The 20581-nt window shown below is 44.1% G+C and overlaps 1 protein-coding gene across 1 annotated transcript in view; it reads right to left on the reverse strand.

Annotated features, from left to right (window-relative positions):
• HDAC11 (histone deacetylase 11) overlaps positions 1-20581 on the reverse strand; it is an 80823-nt gene that overhangs the window by 37703 nt on the left and 22539 nt on the right. Inside the window, exons 3-5 of the mRNA XM_040408249.1 lie at positions 13488-13588; positions 12361-12477; positions 4648-4690 (exon numbers count right to left, since the gene is read on the reverse strand). Of these exons, the coding sequence (XP_040264183.1) occupies positions 4648-4690; positions 12361-12477; positions 13488-13588 (261 nt within the window). The remainder of the gene's footprint in view (positions 1-4647; positions 4691-12360; positions 12478-13487; positions 13589-20581) is intronic.

The raw sequence follows: 20581 nt of genomic DNA on the forward strand, positions 1-20581 counted from the left end.
TCAGAAACTACCACCTCATCGTCCTTATGATTGCCCGGTTAACCTGATTCCCGGGGCAAAATTACCCAAGTCCAGGTTGTATAATCTTTCGGGTCCCGAGAGACAAGCCATGAAAGATTATATCTCCGAGAGTCTGGCTAAGGGACACATCAGACCCTCTTCTTCACCCGTGGCTGCAGGGTTTTTCTTTGTTAAAAAGAAAGATGGGGGCCTGCGTCCTTGCTTAGATTTCCGTGAGTTAAACCAGATAACCATCCGTGACCCATACCCTCTTCCTCTCATTCCTGACCTTTTTAATCAGATTGCGGGTGCTAAGTGGTTCTCCAAACTTGATCTTAGGGGGGCCTACAATCTGATTCGTATTAGGGAAGGGGATGAGTGGAAGACAGCTTTTAACACCCCTGAGGGGCATTATGAAAATCTAGTTATGCCTTTCGGTCTGACCAATGCCCCTGCTGTCTTCCAACATTTCGTTAATGATATTTTTAGTCATCTCATCGGCAGGTTTGTAGTCATATACCTAGATGATATCTTAATTTATTCGGCTGATCTGAAAACACATGAGGTGCATGTCAGGCAAGTACTGCAGGTCCTACGGACGAATAAATTATATGCGAAAATTGAAAAATGTGTCTTCGCTGTTCAGGAATTACAGTTCCTGGGATATCTATTATCTGCTTCAGGTTTCCGTATGGATCCTGGGAAGGTCCAGGCAATTTTAGATTGGGATCTTCCTGAGAACCTTAAAGCCCTACAACGGTTTTTGGGTTTCGCTAATTTCTATAGAAAGTTCATTAAAAATTATTCAGTGATCGTTAAACCCCTTACCGACATGACTAGGAAGTGGACGGATTTTTACAAATGGTCTGACGCCGCTAAAGATGCATTTTCCTCTCTAAAGGAGAGGTTTACCTCGGCACCTGTTCTAATTCAACCTGATGTCTCCCAGCCTTTTATTGTCGAGGTAGATGCGTCAGAGGTGGGAGTGGGAGCTGTATTGTCTCAGGGTCCGTCTCCTGGCAAATGGCGTCCTTGCGCTTTCTTTTCCAAAAAATTATCTTCTGCGGAGAAGAATTATGATATTGGAAATAGGGAACTGTTGGCGATTAAACTGGCGCTTGAAGAGTGGCGTCACTTCTTAGAGGGAGCAATCCACCCCGTCACGGTGATTACGGATCACAAGAACCTTCTGTACCTAGAATCGGCTAAGCGTCTCACCCCTAGACAAGCTAGGTGGTCGCTATTCTTTACCAGATTTAACTTTGTAATCACCTATCGTCCTGGGGCAAAAAATACCAAGGCAGACGCATTATCTCGTAGTTTCCCTGGAGGGGGTAATGTTTGTGATCCGGTACCTATTTTACAAAGAGGAGTGGTTGTCTCTGCTGTACACTCTGTTCTAGAGGGAAAGGTGTTAGAGGCTCAGGGGGACGCCCCGGCCTCTTGCCCCTCAGAGAAATTGTTTGTACCGTTAAACCTGCGTCTTGAATTATTAAAAGAACATCATAATTCGGCACTTGCTGGACACCCGGGTAGTAAAGCAACCTTGGAGCTTTTATCTCGTCGTTTTTGGTGCCCAAGGTTGAGTCAGGATGTAATGGATTTCGTGTCTACTTGTTCTACTTGTGCACGCGCGAAAGTCTCTCATACACGTCCAGCAGGGTCTTTATTGCCACTTTTCATCCCCAATAGGCCATGGACACATCTGTCAATGGATTTCATCACTGACTTACCGTTGTCGGCGGGTAAAACAGTTATCTTGGTAGTAGTAGACAGGTTTAGCAAAATGGTACACTTTATTGCGCTACCCGCACTTCCTAATGCTAAAACTCTCGCTCAGGTGTTTATCAGTGAAATCGTGAAGCTTCACGGGGTCCCTTCCGATGTGGTTTCGGATCGGGGAACCCAGTTTATTTCTAAGTTTTGGAAAGCTTTTTGTTCCCGTTTGGGGGTTCACTTGTCCTTTTCCTCAGCTTTCCATCCTCAGTCGAATGGACAGACTGAGCGTACCAACCAAAATCTAGAAACATATTTAAGGTGTTTTGTGTCTGAAAACCAAGAGTTGTGGTCATCATATTTACCGTTAGCTGAGTTTGCCATAAATAATCATTATCAGGAGTCCACTGGCAAGTCACCATTCCTTGGTGCATACGGTTTTCATCCCCAATTTTGTACTTTCAAAGAGGGGGGGTCTTCTGGGGTTCCCGAAGAGCAAAGGTTTTCTTCATCTCTTTCATCGGTATGGCAGAAGGTGCAAGTTAACTTGAAAAAGATGAGTGGTAAATATAAATGCATGGCCGATAAGAAACGGTCGCCAGGTCCGAACCTAGGAGTGAATGACTATGTGTGGTTGTCTACTAGGAATATTAAGTTGAAGGTTCCTTCTTGGAAACTGGGTCCTAGGTTCATTGGTCCCTATAAAATAGTAGCCGTCATTAACCCTGTGGCTTTTCGCCTGGAGCTACCTGAGACTTTTAAGATCCATAACGTCTTCCATAAATCGTTACTCAAGAAGTATGTTCCACCTCTAGAACCATCGCCGCTGCCACCTCCTCCTGTTATTGTGGATGGTAATCTGGAGTTTCAAATAGCCAGAATTGTTGATTCTCGTCGGGTCCGCCGCTCTCTTCAGTATCTGGTGCATTGGAGGGGTTACGGTCCCGAGGAAAGAATGTGGGTTCCAGCGTCAGAGGTAAACGCCAACAGGTTAATTCAGACTTTCCATGCCTCTCATCCGGAGAGACCTGGTCCTGAGTGTCCGGAGGCCCCTCGTGAAAGGGGGGGTACTGTCACGAGGGTATCAAGAGCCACGTCTGACTCTGTTATACCCGGGGTCAGGAAGTCGCAGCGGGTGGCTGCGCGCTCTATATCTAAAGATCACGGTGTTTCTTAGTGATTGTTTTCTGTGTTTGCCTTGCTATCCTTTTTGTCTCTCTCAGGGATCTGTAGCTTCTCCTCCTCAGCTGTTTCTTGTCTGCCACTCCCTACCTCCTTATATTCTCCCCTCACACTTCTCTAGTTGCCAGTTATAGAGCTTCCTGCCTGGACATCTATACTGACCCACTGGAGTGGTTAATCCTGGTTGTCGTTCCTGTGTGCTACCCTCCGGATCCCTGTTTGGCTTATTGTTGTCTCCTGTTGTCGCCCACCTGGGAATATATGTTGAGTCTGTGTTGTCTGTCCTCCCCTTGGTGTTTTCCCTTAGAGTTAGTGGTGCGGACTAGTGTTCCCATCGCCCTGTTCACTACCTAGGGCTCAGCTCAGGGAAAGCCAGGGCTTTAGGCACGTGATCGGCGTACGGGTGAGGAACCCGTCTAGGGACGTCAGGGCAGCCAGGTGCCAGCCGCCAGGTGAGTCAGGGGTCACCATCTTCCCTCTCACTTGGGCAGGGCCTTCCTCGTTCCCTCTCTCTGTGTCACGTATGTGATAGCCACGCCGACCGTGATATCGGAGTCGGACCATTTATCTACCGACTCCACAGCCCTGGTTCTATAGACCCTATGCAGTAGAAACAGCTGGTACACTCTATGGGCCTCACTCACAGCCACTGCTATGAACTCCTCCAGCACCACTTCCCATTGTTCGGGTATATCCTCCTTCCATTTATCATATAACGTTAAAGGGTATTATTTGAGTTGCATCTCTAGCAGAACCTTATAATGAAGAGAAATAACTAGCTGGTACCACCTTGTGAGCTAGTAAGATCCAGGATTGAATGCTTATGGGCCGGTGCTATCCTTTCAGGCTGCTCCTGTGTCTGTATTGCGTGTCAGAGTTGCAAATAAAGATAGAACTGGGTTTTGGGCAGAGAATATTCTTTTTGTAGCTGTGCAAACTCCTTAAGGGAGCCATTCTCGAAAAGTTGATGTATACGATTAAGCCGAAATCGTTCCCACACCCGGGCATTTTCTATTTTATGCAATTCTTTATACATATGGTTGGGCCAAATGGGAGTGAATTGAGTATACCCAATGAGCCCTACAACCATTTTAGCCTTCCACCACACTCTGTGTATAGTACTGAGTAAGCCGAAACGCTTCCCGATTTCAAGGAACGTACCGTCCTCTATGGCTGACAACAGGTTTTTATCGTCAATCTAGTATTTTACAATCCTACCTGCTGTATTGAGGCCATCATCCACTCCCCAGCCCCTGATATGCTGCAGCTGAGCCGCTATATAATAAATCCATGGGTCTGGGACACTCAATTAACTTTTTTTACGCTGCATGTAGAAAATCCATGGACAAAAACAATGGGTAATCCACGCCGTGTGCAGGTACCCGATGGTTAACTCAGTGGCATCTGTTAACGCGTATGTCTGAGTTCTTCGTCGGGAGCTGCATCATGCAGTATGAAAAAAGCCTTACTACTATTCATGAGTAGAGATGGCCAGCGAACACATGCGATCTGCCATCTTAACTGACAAGGCCGGCAAGGCACAGGTAAGTCCTTACCTGTGCCTGTGCCCGAGCCGGTCTGAAATGAAATGCGGTCTCCGGGAGCAGGCAGTTCCGAGAACTTACCTGTGCCTCGCCGGACTTGTCAGTTAAGATGGCAGATCGCATGTGTTCGCTGGCGAACACTGCGAACTGGCCAGGCCCATCATTGTTCATGAGCCAGAAAATAAATAATATGTCTTATACTTGCCAACATTGATTGCCCATCCTCTTTCAATAGCCAGTTTTCCAGCCTGAAAGAAAAGTAGATAAATACTTGTGAGTCAATATGTCTGCTGGTCCTGCTGTCCTATGCTATAGATGCAGCTCCACATTCCCCGACATCTCCAACTGGGGGCAACAAAGGCTGTATGTACAGTATATAACTGTTCTGTCTTTGGAGGCTGTTTCTAAGCTAAATTCATAATCTAAAAATATAAATGGCCATCTCTACATGAGTGCAAGCATGCATCATCATTCTTCACTTTAGACTGATTGCAGCCAGATTACAATACAGTTGCTTTTGCATGTGACCAAAATGCCTTGACCAATTTGAGTACATCCTCTCTGGAAGTAACACATGCAGACACTTATTTACAGAATGGTCTTTTTTAATGACTAGAGGTCTTTTCCGGGCGTTTGCTAGTGATGATCTGGGAGCAGTGCTGCAGGAACCAGGCATGGCCACTATTCGGTGTACGGATCTGTGGTGTTCCCCAGCCCCTGAAAACAGCTGATCGGTGAGGGTGCCCAGAGTTGGTGTCAGACTCCGACCGATCTGATAAGGATGACCTACCCTAAGGATACATCATCAATCATAAGCGCCAAGAAAACACCTTCAATGTTTCTATTTATTTTTGTTAAAACTATACTGCCAAGGTGGCCACTGCACATTTCCAAAGCCACGTGCAGCTTGCAGACTTTTTTTCTCCTGGCTTCAGACACCCCAATTGTCCTGAAATAATAGATTAGAGATCATCCCCTTGCCAAAATAATTCAGGATTTTTGATCTCTTAAACTGGCTACACACCACTTTCACATCCGAGTTTTCCTTTCCGGTTTTGAGATCTGGCAGAGAATCTCAATACCGGAGAAAAACGCTTCAGTTTTGTCCCCATTCATTGTCAATAGGGACTAAACTGAACAAATAGGAACGGAATTCACCAAAATGCATTCTGTTCTGGTTTGTTGCGTTCTCATGCTGGAAACAAAACTGCTGCAAGCAGCGATTTTGTGTGCGGTGTGGGGAACTGAACATGCCGGACACGGCCTCAAAAACCATGTAAGACAATGTGCCTTTTTTTCGGACATTGACTTAAAATGGTTTTAGTGCTGGATCCAGCATGTTCATTTTCAATATAATACAAAAGGATCCATTCTGATCGGATGCAGCCGGTTGTATTATTCAAACGGATGCGTTTTGCTGTGGTTTTTGGGATCTCAAAACCGGACAGCAAAAACGCAGGTGTGAAAGTAGCCTTAGATAGATGCCGGCTGAATGGGCATTTTTCCGACAGCGCTTAAGGTTCCATTCACACATCCGCAAATTGCGGATCCACAAAACTGGCCATGTGGACAGAATAGGACATGCTCTATCTTTTTTGCGGGGCAGCGGAACGGAACTACGGATGCAGACAGCACGTGGATCTTTTGCGTCCCCATTGAAATGAATGGGTCCGTACCTGTTCTGCAACATCGCAGAACGGATGCTGGCCCATTCAAATGGACGTGTGAATGGACCCTTATTCTGACCCCCCATACACAGGCACATTTAGCTCAGCCAAGTGTGCTTGCATTGGAGTAGAAAGGAATAAGTTGCTGCCGTTCACCTGGGGTGCCAGCTTATTTTCTGTAAGAACAATGGATTGGGCATGTTGAAGTTCAACATGCTTGATCCTCAATTTCTCCCAACATCCGCCGTCGGCAGGGATGTAGGACACCCCCATACATAGATGGTTGGACGACTGATGTGTGCGATCACCTTAACTACAAAGAATGGCACAGGAATAGAGCAATAGAAACAAGTGGCGGCTGATGGGTTGCTGGCATATAAGTTAATGTTAGTGGAGTACAAAGCAGTACGAATGTTATGTTTTAGTTGTCTTGCATATTTGGCTGGGTAAAGCGGTAGCAGCACCTAATGGGCACTTACTATGAGATTATTAAATAGGTACTTCTGTGTGGTTGACACTACTTTCAGGTGATACCACTGTATCTGAGATGCAGAATATTTACTAACAGCCAATACTGACTTGATACTATGTGGCCCTAGCATGGGGCAATATGTTGGAAGAACTACAATTGTAAAGAATTTAGCAGTGCTATTAGGCCCCTTTCACACGAGTGTGACGGATTGGCTCAGGATGCTTTCAGTTAAAAACATGCGATTTTGCTAGCAAATTAAGTCAGTTTTGTCTACGAATGCGTTCAGTGTTTGCGTTTTTTCCGCACAGATGACATCCGGATGGCAAGCGTTTTTAACGCGCGTGAAAAAAATTCAACCATCCTCTATAGTCGCATATTCATTTGAAACACATAAAACCCCCCAGCATGCTCTTTTGTTTGGGAAAGCTCCATTTTGTGAAGATATAATTTAGGGCTCATGCACACGAACGTATTTTCTTTCCGTGTCCGTTTTTTTGAGGACCGTATGCGGAACCATTCACTTCAATGGGTCCGCAAAAATAAAAATGGAAGTTACGGACAATGGGTCCGCATTACGGACAAGGATAGTACTGTTCTATTAGGGGCCAGCTGTTCCGTTCTGCAAAATACGGAACGCACACGGATGTCATCCGTATTTTTTGCAGATCCGTTTTTTGCGGACCGCCAAATACATACAGTTGTGTGCATGAGCCCTTAGTGTGTGGAGTGTTTGCATTTGTTCCTTTGCAGGATGTCCACTTTCCCGTTATCAAATCCTGACCATGTGCTTTTGCACTGGCTGGTGTACCGATGCTTTAGAGAGCGGAGAGAAATGCTTGAGGAGGAACCGCGGAGGAAGAGGATGTGGGTTCATCCTATTATTTCACAGAGGGCTTGCAAAAGTCAGTTTACGAGTCTGTATGCAGACCTACGTGAGCACCCTGCAAAATTTTATAATTATTGTCGGCTTTTGGAGGAGTTGAGGCCTGGTTTGACCTTCATGAACACCAACATGCGGTGTAGTGTTTCAGCTGAGGAACGGCTAATTATAACTCTAAAGAAATGTAAATATTTGTGCACTCATAACCTCAGAAATGTAATTTATTTCTGATATATAGATGATTTGATTTTGCATATTAAATAAATGAAGTGGATGGTGATAGTGTTTTGACTGTTCCCTGATTGTTTTTATTTTTTGTTCCCAGATTTTTGGCCACAGGAAATTATTTTTCCTCGTTACATTTTGAATTTCGAATGTGGACCTCCAAAATTGCTGGGATAGTGCGGGCAACCTGTGCCACCATTTGGTTGGAACTGCGAGCTGCCACAACCAACAAGGCAGCAGTGGCTTCAGATTGCCCAGGGCTTCCTGGAGAGGGCAAAATTCCCCAACTGTATTGGTGCCCTTGATGGGAAGTACATACGGGTGAAGAAGCCACTGAACTCAGGGTCCTGATTCTATAATTATAAACAGTTTTTATCTGTAGTTTTGCTGGCCTTGGCTGACACAAACTACAGGTTTTTAATTGTAGATATTGGGGCCTATGGAAGTTCGGCTGATTCTTGCATCTTCTGGGCTTCCAGAATGTGTCGGTGGCTTCAGTCCAACCAACTAGACATTCCCCAACCGGCTTCTCTTCCTGGTTCCTCTGGGCCACTTGCACCATGTGTCATAGTAGGCGATGAGGGGTTTGCCCTATCGCCAAACCTCATGCGTCCTTTCCCCAGGCGAGGATTGGATCAGAAAAGGCGCACATTCAACTATCGGTTAAGCAGGGCCAGAAGGTTTGTGGAGTGTGCCTTCGGGATCTTAGCCAGCAAATGGCGTATATTTCTTTCGGCCATCCAGCTGGCCCCGGAAAATGTTAATTATGTTATTAAAGTGTGTGTAGTTCTCCATAACTACATTCGCATGTATGAGGCCAGTTCAGATGAAGATGCGGATGTCTTTACAGCAGCAGCCCTTGGAGACCCCTCTCAACTTGGAAGAGCTGGTTCAGCAGGACTGAGAGTTAGGGAATTATTTTCAGACTATTTTATGTCTCCAGTTGGTTGATTCCCTTTTCAGCAACAGCACTCTTCACAGGGAGCAACATAATTTTTTTTTCATCTCCTCAAGCTGACTATACAGTGCATGTATCCTTGTTGGATAATTTTTTTAGTTAGGGACTCGCAAAACAATGAGGACCCTTGATGTGGGTTGTGAGCTTACATATTTTGCATGCATAATGTAAGTTGAAATGTGTGTGAAATATAAACTAATCCTTCATTATTACAATATAACAAGTCATCTTTACAACTATATTTAAATCAAATTACAGTGTATATTACGTTAAAGAAAAAATAAAACCATTAAACTTTGTCTTTTTTTTATTTTTAATAAACAAATAAAAAACAATAGTCTGGTCTGACAACATAATGATCATTTCTTACACTATAACCAACATAATTACAAATTATAATAACGTCATGGTGTGGCCGGGGGACCTTCACATTGAGAGGGCTGGTAAGTGCCCTGAGAAGAGGGTCCTAAGTGCTGGGGTGGAGCAGCCTGAGATGCGGAGGAAGCTTGGTGCATATAGGATGTCTTACCAATGTATTGCTGGCCATATTGTTGGGGTGGAGGGGCAAATGTTTGGCGAGGAAGAGGGTAGTGGGAGGACTGATGGGTATCTGTGGAGGAGCCCTAGGTGATGGCCCATTGATGTTCCTAAAAAAGCGCCAGTTTTCTAGGGCCCAAAATAAATCTGTGGGGTCATTTGGAGGAGTGGCTGCCTCCAGAACAATCCCAACTGCACCTTGGGTCCGCAAGTACAGATCCGGAGGCACACTCTTTAAAAGAGGGCCGAGACTACGACAATAACGTTCATAATGGTCCCCCTGGCGGGCTCGTGAAAGATAGTCAAGCACGCGACTGTTCACCTTTACTTCAGCTGATGCCAATGACCGTTTCCGACGTGCCAGCAGCTGAAGTGAAGGGGCAGACTCCACTATGGGAGGGATGTTGGTCATGGAGACGGTGGAAGGTCCTGCTTCGGCCATATCTTCCGTAGCCTGTGAAGGGGGATTCTCCTCCACAGCTGCGGAACAATGCTGCTGGACAGTTTGGTCACTCTCCTCCTCCAGGTTGTCCTCCGTTCTTCAATAGAAAAAGCATAAAAAAAATAAAAATAAAAATTAAAGTATAAAAAATTTCAAATTTGATTTTGGTCAATCAGAGAATTTCTTATACATTATCAAGTATATATGATTATATATATACTTACGGGCGGAGGTGCATTATGTCACGAAGGAACATTAATTGTTCTTTAAACATATAGGGTCTTTTCTTAAGTGGGCCCGACCCACTGCGGCCTTGATGGAGCATTTCTTTCCGGAATCGGTCACGGCAGCTCCTCCATCGATTCTTTACTTCTTCAACTACAAACAATTAAAAAAAAAAAAAATTTTCAACATGAAATACTGTATCACTACCATGTGCTAATCTAGGGGTGTCATCAGTAGCATAGCACATGTCAAACAAGGTCGTCAGTAGCATAGCACATGTCAAACAATGTTTTCTTTTAACATGTGCTATATAATGGAGGACAGCGTTAGACATGTGCTATGCTAGTTAACAGAAACTGAATATCACACACATATACAGTACAGACCAAAAGTTTGGACACACCTTCTCATTCAAAGAGTTTTCTTTATTTTAATGACTATGAAGGCATCAAAACTATGAATTAACACATGTGGAATTATATACATAACAAACAAGTGTGAAACAACTGAAAATATGTCATATTCTAGGTTCTTCAAAGTAGCCACCTTTTGCTTTGATTACTGTCTTCCAACAGTCTTGAAGGAGTTACCAGAGATGCTTAGCACTTGTTGGCCCTTTTGCCTTCACTCTGCGGTCCAGCTCACCCCAAACCATCTCGATTGGGTTCAGGTCCGGTGACTGTGGAGGCCAGGTCATCTGGCGCAGCACCCCATCACTCTCCTTCATGGTCAAATAGCCCTTACTTTCAAAGTTTTCCCAATTTTTCGGCTGACTGACTGACCTTTATTTCTTAAAGTAATGCTGGCCACTCGTTTTTCTTTACTTAGCTGCTTTTTTCTTGCCATAATACAAATTCTAACAGTCTATTCAGTAGGACTATCAGCTGTGTATCCACCTGACTTCTCCTCAACACAACTGATGGTCCCAACCCCATTTATAAGGCAAGAAATCCCACTTATTAAACCTGACAGGGCACACCTGTGAAGTGAAAACCATTTCAGGGGACTACCTCTTGAACCTCATCAAGAGAATGCCAAGAGTGTGCAAAGCAGTAATCAAAGCAAAAGGTGGCTACTTTGAAGAACCTAGAATATGACATATTTTCAGTTGTTTCACACTTGTTTGTTATGTATATAATTCCACATGTGTTAATTCATAGTTTTGATGCCTTCAGTGTGAATCTACAATTTTCATAGTCATGAAAATAAAGAAAACTCTTTGAATGAGAAGGTGTGTCCAAACTTTTGGTCTGTACTGTATATTTATATATATATATATATATATATACACATACACACACACACACACACATACATACAGTGCACGTACCTAAACTCATGTGCTTTTCTTCAAGGGTTTTTGAGCACACACTTGAGAACACCTCCTGTGTTACTTCCACCCAGGCGGCATCCTTTTTGTATCTGTCATGATAGTCCCCTGTGCTGGTATCCCAAATGCAGGGCCTCTCCTGGACCATCACTATTAGCTTCTCCACATCCATAGGCTTGGTGGGTTGCCTTGGCATCTTGGCTGTGGCTCGGCAAGGGCAGCAATATGTCCAATAAAGCAGCTCCGCACAGGTAGCAGGAGCCAGACACAGAAAATACTAATTTCTTGTGGAATCTACCTTGAATTGTTGCTGAGTAACATGCGTTAAAAACGGATGCAATGCGTTATTCATGCAGCCCCATTCATTTCTATGGAGCCAGGGCTGCGTGAAAAACGCAGAATAAAGAACATGCTGCGATTTTCACGCAACGCAGAAGTGATGCGTGAAAAAAACCCGCTCATGTACACAGACCCATTGAAATGAATGGGTCAGGATTAAGTGCGGGTGCTATGCGTTCACGTCAAGTCTTGCACCCGTGCGGAAAACTCGCTCGTGTGAAAGGGGCCTTATCCTCACCAGGCATTTTGGAATAAAGTGTAATCAGGGTTATAACTGCTAGAGCTTACATCTCCTGCAATGTGAGGCTACTTGCCATTAATGTATCTCCCAACATGCAGTTAGTTGCCCACTCCTTTTATATAGAATTGTATCAAGCCACTAAAGGGTGTATTACATGGTCAGATTTTCTGCCCAATGATTGCTAACAAACGTTTGTATGAACACTCTTTAGCGATCATCTGGCAGTGTAATACTGCCGGTGGCTGCCCGATGACTAAGCTCGCTCATCGTGCAATACAAATCTTTTAACATGTTAAAAAAATATCATTTACAGGCAGCAGGCCGTGCTGTCTAATCACGATCTGCCGCTGGCAAACCACTATATAAAATGGGGATGAGCAATCGTTCCTCCCCATGCTGCGGAGGAGATTGCTGCATGTAATAGCAAGCAGGCGATTGCTGGGAGGGAACTCTCCCCTCCGGACAATCGTCTGCATGATTGGGTTGTCCAATACACCCCTAATTATTGGCGATGTGTCTGGAGACCGGCTTTAACTCCAGGTACTTCAGTGTGGATATTACCAGGTTATGTGATACAGGTACTATAACCCTGGTTTACATACCATTATGGTGCCTCCTGTCTGCGTCCTCAATGGTTTCAATACTCTTCTTTGAACTAGGAAGTTGGGAAGCAGGACCAGTGGTGGGATCTCAGTTATGGAAGCAACCACAAATGACCACTAGAAGACATGAATACTGCAGTGAGGAGTTCATTTATTTTTTTACATGTTCTTAAAGGGTCTCCGAGTTTTAAGAAAACGTTTGATATTTTAAGACACATATCAAACTTTTTGATCTGTGGGGGTCTGAGCTCAGGCCACCACCGATCGCTAGAACAAGGAGAGAGAAGTGCTCACATATCGCACTCTCCTGGAGGGGACGGAATCCAGACGGGCCCAAAGAATTTGTCTCGCTTCCTCTCCTGCAGTGAGGAGAGAGCGCGATATGCGAGAGCTTCTCTCCCCTCCATCTAGTGATTGGTAGAGGGTCCCAGTGCTCAGACCCCCACCAATCAAAACTTTTGATATTGCTCTATGACATATCAGAAGTTTTATCAAAACTCCGTGACCCATTAATTGAAGACAATTTCAAAACATATTCGAGCATTAGCCAGATAATCGCTGTACGTCAGCGATTATTTGGCGGTTTAGCGCACGTTCATTGGGTAATATGATGTTTGTGCAGTCACCAAAGTCATCATTTCTCGGCAGCAGATTGTGCGATTCCTGTTCCTTGACTTTTCATACTTCTCATTGTTACATTCACCACATGCGCCGATTTCATGGCACACATGCGTTCATAGGTTGATGTGAACACAGCCTAATCTGGCTGCTTTTGTGGACTTGGTATAGAAAGAAACGCTAGTACACAGGAACGGGGGGCGTATTGGCCATAGACCTTACAGGGAAATTTCCCAGTGGGCCGATACCCAGGGGGCCGCCTGAGCCCTCCTCACGGCCGGCCAATGGAAGTTTTTGAGGGTGTATTTTGTGCTGCTAGGGCAGTATTTTGTCATGGACTGTGGTATTTGGCTCTGTTTGAATGGTATAATGTGCCACAATATGGTATTGCTGGCCCTGTCTTCCATCAATTTGGACCCAACTACAAAACGGGGCCATTTTTTGTATTTTTTCCAGGGCCACTAAGTTCCCAGTCCGCTCCTGCTATGATTTATATTAGAAATACACACCTTTAATTTGCTTAAGTAGCGTCTGGTATGTACAACCAGTAAGTCATCCTCTGCTGCTTCCTTAGCAGTTACAATTGCATCATCTGTGATTAACTTCTCATCTGAAAGGAAAATAGGACATTATGCATTGACTGTCAAAGTAATACTTGTAATAGCAGGATAAACTTATCTCCAATCGATAAGTCAAATCTATTCACTCCAGCTTTTACTAGTTGCCAACCCAACCCTGACATCCCATGAATGTCTTAGGGTACATTCACACATCCATAAGTGTTTTGTGGTCCGCAAAACGCGGATCCCGGCCATGTGCGTTCCGCATTTTGCGGACTGCACATGGGCGGCCCTATGATAGTACATGCTCTATCTTTTTTGCAGGGCCACGGAACGGACCTACTTGAAATGAATGGGTCTGCATCTGTTCCGCAAAATTGCGTAATGGATGTGGACCCAAAACAAAGGACATGTGAATAGACCCTAAAAGTTACACAGTGATTTTGTACATACATTACCCAGTTTAATTAATTTAATAACAGAGATGTTTCAATTTATGAAGGTGTTTGTAATTGACATGACCTATATTTTTATATTTTTATACTATATCCTTTTAGGAGTCACAGTTGAGTCTCTTTGTTTTGGGGCTCCAAATCCACTACTTTTGTCTTCAAATTGACCTGAGGCTAAATGATAAAATTGGTGTTGCCTGCAGCTGCCACAAGGGGGAGCTAACTGAAGACATATTTGTCCACCATTGAATTTGATAACAAATCTATCCTTAATGTGATTGTAAGCTCCACCTAGTGGGGGCTACAGGCAGCATGAAATACACAAAGAAGTTCAATGATGAAATGATGAATTAGCATTAACCCAAGGACAGTGACAGAAGAGAAAGGGTGGCATTATATATACGTGACCTATAGTGGCAAAGCAGTAAGAGTTCAGCTTCATCAGCGCTTTCCCACGAATGACAATTATGGCATATCCACAGGATACCTACATGATACATGACTGATAGGTGGCGCTCACTCCTCTTTCTGATACATGGTCGTGAGGGGACTAAACAATGTGGAGTCCCTGTATGTTTGTGGCTATTTCCATTCAGGTCTATATGGACACGGCTAACCAAACTTGCTGGCTTGCGGAAGCCGTCTCACTTGCAGGTAAGGTGGTCACCTATCAGACGTTAAGGGGGTCATTTATCAAACTGGTGTAAAGTAGAACTGGCTTAGTTGCCTACAGCAACCAATCAGATTCCTCCTTTCATTTTCCAAAGGAGCTGTCCAAAATGAAAGGTGGAATTTGATTGGTTGCTATGGGCAACTAAGCCAGTTCTACTTTACACCAGTTTGATAAATGACTCCCTAAAAGTTTATCATTAACCACTTAAGGACCACAGGTTTATACCCCCCTAGTGACCAAGCCCTTTTTTACAAATCGGCACTTCACAACTTTAACGGTTTATTGCTCGGTCATGCAACTTGTCACCCAAATGAATTTTACCTCCTTTTCTTCCCACAAATATAGCTTTCTTTTAGTGGTATTTGATTGCTGCTGAGATTTTTCGTTTTTCTGATATTAATCAAAATAGACCGCAATTTTCTCAAAAAAAGTGTATTTTTAACTTTTTCTGGTAAAATTGTTCAAATATAATTACATTTCTATACAAGTTTGTGTCAGAATTTATTGTGCTACATGTCTTTGATAAAAAAAAAATCCAATAAGTGTATATTTATTGGTTTGAGCAAAAGTTACAGCGTTTACAAACTATGGTACAAAAATGTGAATTTCCGCATTTTGAAGCAGCTCTGACTTTCTGAGCACCTGTCATGTTTCTTGAGGTGCTAGAATGCCAGGATAGTACAGGGAGTGCAGAATTATTAGGCAAGTTGTATTTTTGAGGATTAATTTTATTATTGAACCACAACCATGTTCTCAATGAACCCAAAAAACTCATTAATATCAAAGCTGAATATTTTTGGAAGTAGTTTTTAGTTTGTTTTTAGTTTTAGCTATTTTAGGGGGATATCTGTGTGTGCAGGTGACTATTACTGTGCATAATTATTAGGCAACTTAACAAAAAACAAATATATACCCATTTCAATTATTTATTTTTACCAGTGAAACCAATATAACATCTCAATATTCACAAATATACATTTCTGACATTCAAAAACAAAACAAAAACAAATCAGTGACCAATATAGCCACCTTTCTTTGCAAGGACACTCAAAAGCCTGCCATCCATGGATTCTGTCAGTGTTTTGATCTGTTCACCATCAACATTGCGTGCAGCAGCAACCACAGCCTCCCAGACACTGTTCAGAGAGGTGTACTGTTTTCCCTCCTTGTAAATCTCACATTTGATGATGGACCACAGGTTCTCAATGGGGTTCAGATCAGGTGAACAAGGAGGCCATGTCATTAGATTTTCTTCTTTTATACCCTTTCTTGCCAGCCACGCTGTGGAGTACTTGGACGCGTGTGATGGAGCATTGTCCTGCATGAAAATCATGTTTTTCTTGAAGGATGCAGACTTCTTCCTGTACCACTGCTTGAAGAAGGTGTCTTCCAGAAACTGGCAGTAGGACTGGGAGTTGAGCTTGACTCCATCCTCAACCCGAAAAGGCCCCACAATCTCATCTTTGATGATACCAGCCCAAACCAGTACTCCACCTCCACCTTGCTGGCGTCTGAGTCGGACTGGAGCTCTCTGCCCTTTACCAATCCAGCCATGGGCCCATCTATCTGGCCCATCAAGACTCACTCTCATTTCATCAGTCCATAAAACCTTAGAAAAATCAGTCTTGAGATATTTCTTGGCCCAGTCTTGACGTTTCAGCTTGTGTGTCTTGTTCAGTGGTGGTCGTCTTTCAGCCTTTCTTACCTTGGCCATGTCTCTGAGTATTGCACACCTTGTGCTTTTGGGCACTCCAGTGATGTTGCAGCTCTGAAATATGGCCAAACTGGTGGCAAGTGGCATCTTGGCAGCTGCACGCTTGACTTTTCTCAGTTCATGGGCAGTTATTATGCGCCTTGGTTTTTCCACACGCTTCTTGCGACCCTGTTGACTATTTTGAATGAAACGCTTGATTGTTCGATGATCACGCTTCAGAAGCTTTGCAATTTTAAGAGTGCTGCATCCCTCTGCAAGATATCTCACTATTTTTGACTTTTCTGAGCCTGTCAAGTCCTTCTTTTGACCAATTTTGCGAAAGGAAAGGAAGTTGCCTAATAATTATGCACACCTAATATAGGGTGTTGATGTCATTAGACCACACCCCTTCTCATTACAGAGATGCACATCACCTAATATGCTTAATTGGTAGTAGGTTTTCTAGCCTATACAGCTTGGAGTAAGACAACATGCATAAAGAGGATGATGTGGTCAAAATACTCATTTGCCTAATAATTCTGCACGCAGTGTATAAATACCCCCCAAATGACCCCATTTTAGAAAGAAGACACCCCAAAGTATTCGCGGAGGGGAATGGTGAGTTTATGTATGATTTAATTTTTTTTCACAAGTTAGCGGAAAATGACACTTTCTGAGGAAAAAAAAAAAATTATAAAGTTTCCATTTCTGCTAACTTCTGGCAAAAAAAATAAAATCTCCCACGGATTCACTATGCCCCTCAGTGAATACCTTGGGGTGTCTACTTTCCGAAATGGGGTCATTTGTGGGGTGTGTTTACTGTTCTGGCATTTTGGGCGGGGCTAAATTGTGAGCAACCCTGTAAAGCCTAAGGCTGGTTTCACACGGGCAAATGCGGGAAAATGTGTGGGTGCGTTGCGGGAACACGCGCGATTTTTCCGCGCGAGTGCAAAACATTGTAATGCGTTTTGCACTCGCGTGAGAAAAATCAAGCATGTTTGGTACCCAAACCCGAACTTCTTCACAGAAGTTCGGGCTTGGGATCGGTGTTCTGTAGATTGCTATTATTTTCCCTTATAACCATGTTATAAAGAAAAATAATACATTCTGAATACAGAATGTATAGTAAAATAGCGCTGGACGGGTTAAAAAAATAATAATAATAATTTAACTCACCTTAGTCCACTTGATCGCGCAGCCCGGCTTCTCTTCTGTCTCCTTCTTTGCTGATTGTAGGAACAGGACCTGTGGTGACGTCACTCCGGTCATCACATGATCCATCACCATGGTAAAAGATTATGTGATGGATCATGTGCTGACCGGAGTGACGTCACCACAGGTCCTGTTCCTGCACACAGCTAAGATGAAGACAGAAGGAGATGCCGGGCTGCGCGATCAAGTGGATTAAGGTGAGTTTAATTTTTATTTTATTTTTTTTAACCCCTCCAGCGCTATTTTACTATGCATTCTGTATTCAGAATGCTATTATTTTCCCTTATAACCATGTTATAAGGGGAAATAATAATGATCAGGTCTCCATCCCGATCGTCTCCTAGCAACAGTGCGTGAAAATCGCACCGCATACGTACTTGCTTGCGATTTTCACGCAACCCCATTCACTTCTATGGGGCCTGCGTTGTGTGGAAAACGCAGAATATAGAGCATGCTGCTATTTTCACGCAAACGCACAAGTGATGCGTGAAAATCACCGCTCATGTGAACAGCCCCATAGAAATGAATGGGTCGGAATTCAGTGCGGGTGCAATGCGTTCAACTCACGCATCGCATCTGCACGGAATACTCGCCCGTGTGAAAGGGGCCTAACGGTACTTGTTGGATTTTCGGACACTTTACGCACCTAGGCTGCAAAAAAGTGTCACACATGTGGTATCGCCGTACTCATTTGAAGTAGGGCAATGTGTTTTGGGGTGTATTTTTACATATACCTATGCTGAGAGAAATATCTCTGTAAATTGACAACTTTGTATCATTTTTTTTTTTTAAGTTGTCATTTACAGAGATATTTCTCACACACAGTATGGGTATATGTAAATATACTGTCACGGCGGGGAGTGGGGGAAACCCCCCACCGTGCGGTGTCAAAGGGTAAAGGGGATCACCCGGGCCAAAAGGAGTAATAAGGGAGCAGGTCACCTCCTACAACATCGCTAATACTCTCCCTGACTCCTCACCGTATGAGCGGACCCCGATGGTAGGACGACTCATACTCCGGATACCTAAAGACCCTAAATCGCCCTGGTAATCCCTCACCAAGGAGCAGGGAAGAGACGACCTGTTCATCCCAGTAATGGAGGAACAGGAGTCTCTATCTGAGGCCAGGCTGCAAGGAGAGGGGAACACATACAGCTAAGGAGATGGCAGGTAAGTGAAACCAGTAACACACTTACCTGCCACAGACACACTGACTGGAACCCGTGCACAAGTGCTGGTGTCCACACCAACATTAAAAGGACACAGCACGTTGCAATATCCTAAAACGGAAGGGGGCCTTGCAGTGCCGAACCCCTGGGTGTACTTCCTGGCTGCACAATGCCAACACTTTAAAGGGTGGATGGACCCGGAGCCGAGTGAGGTGACGTGTCAGCTGTTTGCTCATTGCTTGTCGTCTAGTGACCTAATGTTGCTCCTGGAGACTAAGGGTGCCGGGAAAAGTGGTCCGATGGGGGATCTGGGATACTTGATGCAGTCCGCATGGAACAGGGTTAAGCAGCTAAAAGGTGTTGTCGGCAATACAGAATACACTCCATTGTGGGACAATCCCGTGCTGCCGGAGTTCCTCTCTTTGTCTGATTTTGGAGCATGGAAAAGGAAGGGTATCCTGAGATTAGGCCACCTTCTGGAAGATAAAAATTTCATGTCCTTCGCCAGGCTGCAAGAAGTATATGAGTTACCTAGGACCCACTTCTATAAGTACCTTCAGGTGAGACACGCATACAACTCCACATTTAGGGGTCCGACTGTGGTGGCTGGGAGGGATATCGCATTGCACCAGATTCTGTCCAAAGGGGCGAAGAGAGGTATGATCTCCTGTATATACAAGCTGCTGCTCGATAAGTTTTTACTATTACATCCGCTGGCGGCTAGGGGTAAGTGGGAAAAAGATGTAGGCAAACTAACAGATGACCAATGGTCTGACATACTGGAGGCGATACCTCTCTCTTCCTTGAGTGAAGGACGTAAACTCTCGCAGCTGTTTATTGTCCATAGAGTCTACAAAACACCGTTTTTTTTGTTCCGCATAGGTTTTAGACCTACGGCTGAATGTCCAAGGTGCTCTGTAGAATCTGCGGACTTGATGCACATGATGTGGAAGTGCGAGAAGCTAGGGAGATACTGGGAAATGGTAACTCAGACTATACAGGACGCATATGAGGTACGGATACCGCCTGATCCTAGAGTGTGTGTGTTGGGTTATGTCTCTGAAATGACCACTAGTCACTAGTCAGGTACATAAAACAGCAATAGGTAGAGTGCTATATGTTGCTAGAAAGTTAATTGCCTTGCATTGGATACAGACAGCGCCGCCCACCTTAGGCGAATTCTTAGGTACAGTTGATACGATGTTAAGTTATGAGCGAGTGGTGTACCAGAAGCGTGGATGCCCATCAAAATTTGAGAAACTATGGGAACCATGGGTGTCGTTTCGACGTCTGAATAGAAATGTTTAGTATTGTTTCTTTGCAACTTTTGTGCTACAGTGGGGTGGGTGGGGATGGGTGGAAATTTGAGTGCTAATTACTGTTTGGTAACCTGTCTGCTGTCAGCCTTATGAAAGCTATGTCTGTGTATCATCTCTGCTTATGATCTGTACAACAGTGTATTTACATTGTAAATGCTCAATAAAAAAGATCTGATTAAAAAAAAAAAAAGGACACAGCACACACCACAAACCACACAGGAACCCAGGACATCCATAGCTGCAAAAAACGAGAGACACCATAAAAACATCTATGACCACAGATGGAATATAAAGACCAAGAGCATAGCTCCAGCACACACCATGGCTGGAGTACCCCTCAGCTTCAGGCATCCAGCAGAGGCTAAATAGCCCAAGCAGCCACACACACATAAACCCAGTGTTCACAAAACACTAGGAAGGGAGTTAACCCTTCCAACACCAGACAAGGGAAGGAAGCCACTTAAAGGGGAAGTGCACACACAAGCATACCAATGCACATGTTACCACCGGCAACAGCATGCGCAG

Source organism: Bufo bufo, chromosome 9 (assembly GCF_905171765.1).
Source record: "Bufo bufo chromosome 9, aBufBuf1.1, whole genome shotgun sequence".
Classification (NCBI taxonomy): Eukaryota; Metazoa; Chordata; class Amphibia; order Anura; family Bufonidae; genus Bufo; species Bufo bufo.